This window comes from Aegilops tauschii, chromosome 7, assembly GCF_002575655.3.
Source record: "Aegilops tauschii subsp. strangulata cultivar AL8/78 chromosome 7, Aet v6.0, whole genome shotgun sequence".
Taxonomy (NCBI): Eukaryota; Viridiplantae; Streptophyta; class Magnoliopsida; order Poales; family Poaceae; genus Aegilops; species Aegilops tauschii.
The window spans coordinates 498,587,576-498,596,614 of record NC_053041.3 but is presented as its reverse complement, the minus strand read 5'-3'; the positions used below and the strand labels follow the sequence as shown (position 1 = coordinate 498,596,614).

Below are 9,039 nucleotides of genomic sequence, written 5' to 3'. Positions count from 1 at the left end.
TGGCCTCGTCCTCCGCCCGGCCCGCTTCTCCTGACGACACCGTGGAGGCCACGACCTCTCCCGTGGACACCGTGGTTGCCACGGCCTCGCCGCCACCCGCAGCTGCCCCGACGGCCGGCCCCGTCACACGCTCGCGCACCGGTGTCTTTCGCCCGAGCTCCCGCTATGCGGATGACTACGTCTGCACTGCCTCGACGTCCGCTCCTTCCCCGTTGCCGTCCTCGGTCCGGGCCGCTCTCCGCGACCCTTTGTGGATGGCCGCCATGCAGGAGGAGTTTGACGCTTTGCAGCGGAACCGGACCTGGCAGCTTGTTCCTCGTCCCCGGCACGCTAATGTGATCACCGGGAAGTGGGTCTTCAAACACAAGCTTCGTCCCGACGGCACTCTTGATCGCTACAAGGCGCGTTGGGTTGTTCGCGGATTTCGGCAACGCGCCGGTGTGGACTTCACTGACACCTTCGCTCTGGTTGTTAAGCCCGGGACGATCCGCACTGTATTACAGTTGGCGGTCTCTCATGCCTGGCCGGTTCATCAGATGGACGTCTCCAACGCGTTCCTCCACGGTCATCTTGAGGAGCAGGTTTTCTGTCAACAGCCCACGGGGTTTGTTGATCCGGCATGTCCTGATCATGTGTGTCTGCTTTCACGCTCATTATATGGGCTCAAGCAGGCTCCTCGAGCTTGGTACCAGCGCATCGCAGCGTTTCTTCATCAACTCGGCTTCCGCTCTACACGCTCCGATGCTTCGATGTTTGTTTATCACCAGGGCACCGACACGGCATATTTGCTGCTCTATGTTGACGACATCATCCTGACAGCATGCACTTCTGAGCTCCTTCGCCGGTTTACTGATCGTCTCCGTGCTGAGTTTGCCATCAAGGACTTGGGTCCGTTGCACTACTTCCTTGGTGTTGAGGTGGTGCGTCGTCCTGATGGTTTCTTCCTTCATCAACGGACGTACGCTCATGAGCTCCTCGACCGTGCTAGTATGCTTAACTGCAAACCGGCCGCCACTCCTGTCGACACGAAGGCCAAGCTCTCTGCTACTGATGGTACTCCTGCTCCAGATGCTGGCTTCTACCGGTCCATTGTTGGTGCTCTCCAGTACCTCACTCTCACTCGACCGAAGCTTCAGTACGCGGTTCAGCAGGTCTGCCTGCATATGCATGCTCCTCGAGATGTTCACTGGACTGCCGTTAAGCGGATTCTCCGCTACATCCGCGGTGCTATGGATCTTGGTCTTACTCTGCGCGCCTCCACTGCCACTGATCTGGTCGCCTACTCCGACGCTGACTGGGCTGGTTGCCCGGACACCCGTCGCTCTACTTCGGGTTACTGCATCTTCCTTGGACCATCCCTGATGTCGTGGTCGTCCAAGCGGCAGCCCACCGTCTCGCGGTCTAGCGCCGAGGCTGAGTACCGCGTTGTGGCTAACGTTGTTGCTGAGTGCTCCTGGCTTCGTCAGCTTCTTCACGAGCTCTCGTGTCCTGTTGAGAAGGCCACGGTCATCTACTGCGACAACGTCTCCGCCGTCTACCTCTCCGCCAACCCGGTTCATCATCGTCGCACCAAGCACATTGAGCTTGATATCCATTTTGTTCGGGATCAGGTGGCTCTTGGCCATGTCCGTGTTCTGCACGTTCCCACCTCCCAACAATTTGCCGACATCATGACCAAAGGCTTGCCCACGATGTCTTTCGAGGAATTCTGGTCCAGTCTCTGCGTCAGCAACGGTGTCGCTTCGACTGTGGGGGGTGTTGAGATATGTATTTAGCACATGTATTCTTGTACTCCAAGTCTCCTCCTTGTGTATAGTTGAGGATATGACCTGCCCTATGTACTATATATACTTGTGCATATGCACCCATCAATACATTGAGAGTTGCATCCTATTCCTCTACAGGCACGGCATGGCGGCTAGGTACTGGGGGAGGGGAAGAGGATAGGAGGAGTAGGATATGCGCTTACATGATAGATCTATCATCATAGCCCGCAGGGTGCCTTGCGCCATGTGCACAACACAATCCAGCATGAGGAAGCCAACGACGAAAACCGCAACCGCTGCCCATTGAGTGCTGGTATATGTGCTGCAGGCAGAAAAAAAAGGCACATGTATAGATATCAATAGTTTAATACTAAGAAGGCCAAGGTTCGTTGGGCTCCTATAAGATCTTTCAACCAAAAAAAACCAAAATTTCAATTTCTTAATGAGTGACCCTCTCGGTGGGCCTTTATCCATGGCTTAGCTTGGCCCTCTCCAAGAAAAAATGCACGAGAGGGCTTCTTTCATATACTAGGTTTTTGCTTGGAAAAGATGCATATTATCAGTGGCGGAGCTTGACAGGAATCTCAGGGGGGGCCAAAGCGAAAATATGAACAATTAGGAGGACAAATGATTGATATCTTCCAAATCTAAGCCATGCATAGTAATTTTTCTTCATTGTTTTGCCTTGGGCTAGGGGGGCCATAGCCCCCTCAGCCTTGTACTAAGCTCCGCCACTGCATATTATACCTGCACTTCTGCTTCGTGTGGCCCAGGTGGATTCCAAGGTCCGCGGCATAGCCCATCAACATAAGCTGTTAACAACGATTAACAACCGCAGATTTGTAGTTTCAGAAAACAAGTAATTGAGATTAGCTTTGATAAGGCTTACCGAGAGGCAGATCACACAACATTCGCCTATGAGGAAAGGCCTGCGGCGACCGAGCTTGACAGTGCAGCGGTCGCTGTAGTAGCCAACCACGAGCTGAACCTGCATAGGCAAAGCAAACAGAAGGAAAGGAATTTACAAGATAAAACTGTAAACACAAATCATTAAACATGCGAAAATAGATTCTCACCAACAAGAGGCTTGCTCCGGTGCACCCCCCTAACTCAATTTCCTAGGGGTATTCTTGATCCCCGCCATCTATTTTTTCTCCGGCCCGCCGCTGCCCATATCCAAGCCCCGTAGCCCATATCCAAGCCCTGTATAACCCGTATGACCCATACGTATGTATACGGTGACATCCCAAAAAAAAAGGATGACACGACCCCACGACCAGGTAAGACCTGCCGACGGCCGATCCATCAATCACGCAGCTCAATCAATCACGCAGATCCATCATTCACGCAGCTCCTCCATCATTCTGGTGAGGTTCTCTAGGAATATCGGCGGCAGCGATCTTATCGCCGGCGATCTCGTCCGAGAGCGCGCGCGGCACCGTCGTCAACCTCCAGTGCTCGCAGGTACCGCATCCCGTTTCCCCATGTTTGTCTCGCTCGCGGCAGCATCAAACGAACTGCCGTTGTTTTCCTCGTAGTGGTTAACCTAGCGGGGCGGGCAACCTAGCTTTCTGGCGGTCCAGGCCATCGCAGATCTTGTTCTGGTAGTGCTGCTCGTCGTGATATACACAGTGATCACGCGGGCTAAAGTGGGTTTCTTCTTTCTAGGGTTAACCTAGCGACGGTTGCCGTCGGTTGTGTGCACGACGACTCCGTTATTTGATGCGGCGGCTTACCTAGGTATCCGGTGATCCAAAGTAATCACGACTGGTGCCGTGGGCTAGGAATCTAGCGGCGCATGTTATCACGGGTAACGCTGCTTCTCGCGATCCAAAGTGATCACGTACTGGATTCGTGGGACGTACCTTAACGCCGCTCGGTGTGGAGAGGGGGGAGGATCCATGGGCGATCAGAGGTCGTTGGCGTCGGTTGTGTGCACGATCTGAACGCCTTCGGTTGGGGCGCTCTCCGGTTGGTGTAGTTTATTTAACATCCGTGATCGTGCGCTAGGTGTTGTATATGTCAGCATTGATAATGTTTGCACATGTGACGATACATATTAATTGTTGTAGGAAATGGCGGACGATGAGTTAACTGATATGATGTATGACATGGAGTTTGGAGAACTGATGAAAGACTGGATAGAAGATTGGTCAGATGATGAAAATTCAGATCGTGGAGATAGTTCAGAGAATGGGAACGTATTGGAAGATCTTAATGTGAGTGGCATTATCATGTTGTAATTTTTTGGTGGCATCCGACAATATTATATTTTGAAAATTTATAGATGGATGAACATGATGATGGTCAGGAAAACAATGAGCATGATGATGGTGAGGAAAACAACTCAGAGATCTCGAATGAAGATTACATTAGTCAGGTATGGAAGTGGAATTTTTTGTTGGCATGCATGCAAATTGAATTAATCCTGGAATATTATATGATAAGTACTTATGTATTTGTGTTATATATTTCAGCTCATTTCCGAATGTCATAATGCGTACGACTATTGCGGTGAATCCGACGCGGAGACAGGCCTTGATGTCGAATCATTAGCTGCATCTGATTCTGGGGAGTCGCAATCGTCGGTCATCATGAGTGAGGTATGTATGTAATCAATGTTGTATGGAAGTAATGTTATACCATAGAAAACTGTTTTCATGGCTATGTTATGATTGTGTAGGTGACAGAAGTTGAGGGTAAAAAGAATGTCCAAGATACTGCTAGTGCAGATGATAAGAGGGATATGTTCATGCAGATAATACAAATGACTTTTACGTCTCACGAGGCTGCGTATGATTTCTACAACAGCTATGCTAGAGATAATGGTTTCAGCATTAGAAAGAATAGGGTCAGGTATAGCAAAACCGAGTCACGTCATATGCGTTATAGGCGGTTTGTTTGTTCCAGACAAGGAAAACGTGACAGCAGGTTGCTAACCGAGGAAGGACACAGCCGTAGGCTCAGACCCGAGACACGCTGCCACTGCGAAGCGCACCTGACCGTGAAGCTTGACCAAAAGCGTGGGGTTTGGTATGTTGATAGTTTTGAGGATAAGCATAGCCATATCTTGGCAGGACCGGACGAGGTGCCTTTTCTTTGGTCCCACAGAAAAATCAAAGAGTACCAGAAGCATGAGATAATGTCCATGGGAGCTGCAGGGATTAGAATTCACGACATGATGGATTGCTTCATCAGCAAACATGTATGGTACGGCGGTGTTGGTTTTACCAGGCGTGAAATATACAACCTTTGCGCCAGGGAGAAGAGGAAGCTGCTTTCAAAAGGTGATGCTGCCACAGTCATAGGCATCATGGTCAGTAGGAAACAAAGGGATCCTAGCTTCTTTTTCGAGTACAAGCTAGACAAGGAAGGACATATGAATAGGATGTTCTTGTGTGACTCCCAGTCTCGTCATGACTATGAGGACTTCGGCGACGTGCTTGTATTTGACAGCACGTACAAGATGAATCGGTATGGTATGCCATTCATACCCTTTGTTGGTCTTAACAATCACCGGAAGACCACTGTTTTTGCTTGTGCCATAGTTTCGGACGAGACCGAAGAGACATATGTGTGGCTGCTGGAGACTTTTTTGAGGTCCATGTGTCAAAAGATGCCTACGAGTGTTATCACGGATGCCGACGCTGCGATGATCAAGGCAATTCGCCAAGTCTTCCGAGACGTGTGGCACCGTATATGTACGTGGCATATAGAAAAAAAATATGAAGATTCACCTCAGTCACAAGTCCTTGAAGGAGTTCCGAACTCTTCTGTACTACAGCACGTCCACGGCCACGTTTGAGGAGAGATGGCACGCGTTTTCCAAAAGATGGCAGTCGGAAAAAACAGTAACATGGTTGAGACGGATGTATAAGAAGAGGAGACTGTGGGCCGCGGCTTATCTGACAGAGGGTTTTTGGCTTGGCATGAAAAGCAACCAGAGGAGTGAAAGTCTAAACTCATGCCTTCACCTCCACCTAGACGGTGAAATGACCCTGGTGGATATGATTTTGCACTATGAGAACGCCGTTGTACGTATCCGTGAGAATGAGGCACGAGATGATTGCACGGCCTCACAGAGTTTACCGGTGCCAGTTACTAGCTCGAGGGAACTTGAGATAGCTGCTTCTCACGTCTTCACTCCAGCAAACTTCTATATGTTGCAAGCTGATCTTAGGAAAATTGGTGGCATGGAGATTGTAGAAATAAAGCTCGGAGATGGATCACAGCAGTACATCGTGGCCTGGAAGAATAACCGGAAGAGCCGTTTTTGGGTGGAGTACACTCCAGTAAATTCCGCAGAAACTATAAGGTGCAGCTGCAGAAGAATGATTCGAAAGGGTCTACCTTGCAAGCACATATTCCATGTACTGAAGTACTTGAATATATCTGAAATACCAAAGTGTTTAGTTCTTGTGCGGTTCACGAAAGACGCAAGGTTGGGACTGCCCGCCAGGCGCACAAGCGATCTGTTGGGATTTGGATGGACTGGAGCAGCTGAAAGAATGAAATATAGCCAGGTCAGTGTGTTGGCTTCAGAAGCTATGCATGCAGCATGCAAACACCCAACTTTGTGGGATCAGTTACAGGAGAGTTTGAAGGCCGTGATAGCTAAGAGCCATGAGTATGATCAGCTAAAGGAAAATTTGAGTAAGAAAACGGCTGATCTTAGTACTTGTGCAATTGAATATGTAGATGATGGTGAAGGCAACATAGTTGAAGTTCATGATCCTATTAAAGTATCAACGAAAGGTGCAACTAAGGTAGATGAGAACCACCCTATGTCGAAAAATGGTAGGCCACTTCCATATGACGAGATCAGAATCAGGTGCGGCGCATGCAAATTGCTAGGGCACACTAAACGCAGCAAGAAATGCAAACTAAATAAGAAGTAAGTTTTTGTATGCATTGTAGGTTATAATTGTTTTTAACTTGTCATTCATTAACTTTTCCTGTTATCGTGTGCAGAAGCGTGGTGGGCGAAGAAGAGTAGAACAGTTGCTAAAGTTATGTTAGGATGAATCCAGTGATCTAATAGTGAGGTGTTTACAATGTATTACTGCATACATGATACATGATATATACTATTGCAAGAGGCCAGTACCTTGAGATAGTGCTTGTAGCATATATGGACTAAACAGGAGGCGGTCACTAGGGACTTTAATCATGGAAAATGGATAGCATTTTAGCCATTATAATGATGGCATCTTTTGTGTTGTCCACTGTAGTTATATTATATTAGAAAACTAGACGATACCCGGCATGTTGTTGCGGGAATGCTCCCTTTGCAATATATTCATAGAGAAATGGTTACGTGTAACATGTATATGTTGTTGCGGGAATATTTTGTTTGCATGTTGTGGTGGACCTTTCTCCGTACATGTTGAATGACGAGGTGGCAAACTTGCATGTTAAGAGAAATAGGTTAGTGGTGGCTAGTTGTTTAGATATAGAAGATGTAATTATGTGTGATAATAATTAAATTTTTTTCACTCCTTTGGTTCACCACCATTTAGATATAGAAGATACCAGCTCACTTTGGTCTATAGTATAGACTTCATACCAAAAACCCACCATTTTCCCCTCATAAAGAAAAGAAAAACCCACCATTTTATGGCTTGTAGTGTAACTCGGGCCGCTTGTCGCGATGACGTGGAGGGGGGGTGACGGATGCCGTAAGACGGCGCGACACACGACCGCTCCCATTGCCGAGCCCATTTAACAATTTTTATTTTGATTACAGCCCGTTTATAATGGGCCGCGCTGGCCACCTGGTCGGGGCGGTTCTTCCCTCGCGATCTCCACGCGCGTTCTATCTATCCACTGCAACCGCCGCCGCCGCTGCCGCCACCGATCCACGTCGTGCCGCCGGTCACGTTACGCCATGGTTTCGTGGAGCGACAGTCGAGCTCTTCTTCGGATGGCGAATCCGTGACTAGCCTGCAGGTACGCTCCTACTATATAATCTCCAAATAGTGCTAGGATTAGGGCTAGAGTTCTTCATTTCCGGTATTTAACGCAGGGCGTTGATTTGTGCATTATCTCTGTTGTTTCGTTTAGCTTCCTACGACTATCCCTTGCTATGAATGGAGTGGGATTGCTCACGATCTGTCTTCTCGTTGTCTGCATCGAGAACCTTGCGTCAGGCTAGTTGCTTTTGATTCCTTGGACACTGGCAGACGTTTTCTTGTCTGTGGTCAGAAGGTATGTTGTTCCGTACTGTAAATATATGTTTAAATTACCTCGTGCTCGATTTACTTCGCGGTAATCCATTGTTCTGCCCAAAATTGCATACATTTCAATTAATTTGTGCATTTACAAAGTCCGTATTTATGTTGTTTTTTTACAATCTAATATTTGTTTTAGCACATAATAGCATATACTTGTAGTTAATTGATCCATATATATATATATATGTATATCATTGCATGCTACATTTTGTGTTTATATGATTGAGACCATATTTTTAGTGCATTGCATGTAATTGTATTGTATTTGTGCATATATGACTGAGACCATATTTTTTATACTGTAGGAAGAAGTGAAATGTAACTATGTGGAATGGGTAGACCCGGAGTGGTCAGTGGCTACGAAGTTCTGCTTGAGAGAATTGTGGAGCATGTATGACGAGAAGCTGAGACAGAATATTAAGAATGCTAAAGAAAAATGCATGTTAATTGGAGAAAACAGGAGGACGGAGGAAGAGCTGAGATTTTTCAAAATGGACTTTGCTAAACTGGTGCCTGATAAGGAGGATCCTCTCACGCAGTTGGGCAATGCAAGATTGTCACTTAGCGATCTCAAAGAGGAGCTGGAGAAGAATAAGATGGCAGATCATGGTTGTGCCAATCTACATCAGGTCCTGAGGGTAAAGGCTGAGAAAGACCGGGACCGGGTGGTGCTAGAGAGAGACCAAGTGATGAGAGAGAGGGACCAGCTGAAGCAAGAGAAGAAAAAACTTGAGTATATTATTGTAGATTTTCTCAAACAGAAACATGGGTACGTTGAGAAGATCAAGAAGCTGAAGGAGATTTGTGATGAATTTTAAGTATGTTTTGTGCTTTATTGTTGAACAGAATGATCAAGTCCTATCTGCATTGTGGCCAGTTCATTTGTGTAAGGTCTAAGTATATTATATTAACCAATAAATTATATCACTTTCGAAATAGTTCTTGGCTAAGCACTGAAATTATTTTGCTTCCACCGGAGCTCTAAATCATACTGATCAAGGGGGCGAAATAGTAGTTGATCATGTGATTGATGGTGCTAC

At 47.3% G+C, this 9,039-nt stretch overlaps 1 protein-coding gene across 5 annotated transcripts in view; it reads right to left on the bottom strand.

Moving 5' to 3' along the window:
- Positions 1–1,842: 1,842 nt before the first annotated feature.
- The window catches only part of LOC120967988 (sucrose transport protein SUT5), a 54,613-nt gene continuing 47,416 nt past the window's right edge, over positions 1,843–9,039 (bottom strand). For all 5 annotated transcript variants that reach the window (XM_045230744.2, XM_045230742.2, XM_045230743.2 and 2 more), the window contains 3 exons: positions 2,656–2,754; positions 2,514–2,578; positions 1,843–2,088 (listed from right to left, as the gene is read on the bottom strand). In XM_045230744.2, coding sequence (XP_045086679.1) covers positions 1,899–2,088; positions 2,514–2,578; positions 2,656–2,754 — 354 coding nt within the window. In that variant the 3' untranslated portion in view covers positions 1,843–1,898. The remainder of the gene's footprint in view (positions 2,089–2,513; positions 2,579–2,655; positions 2,755–9,039) is intronic.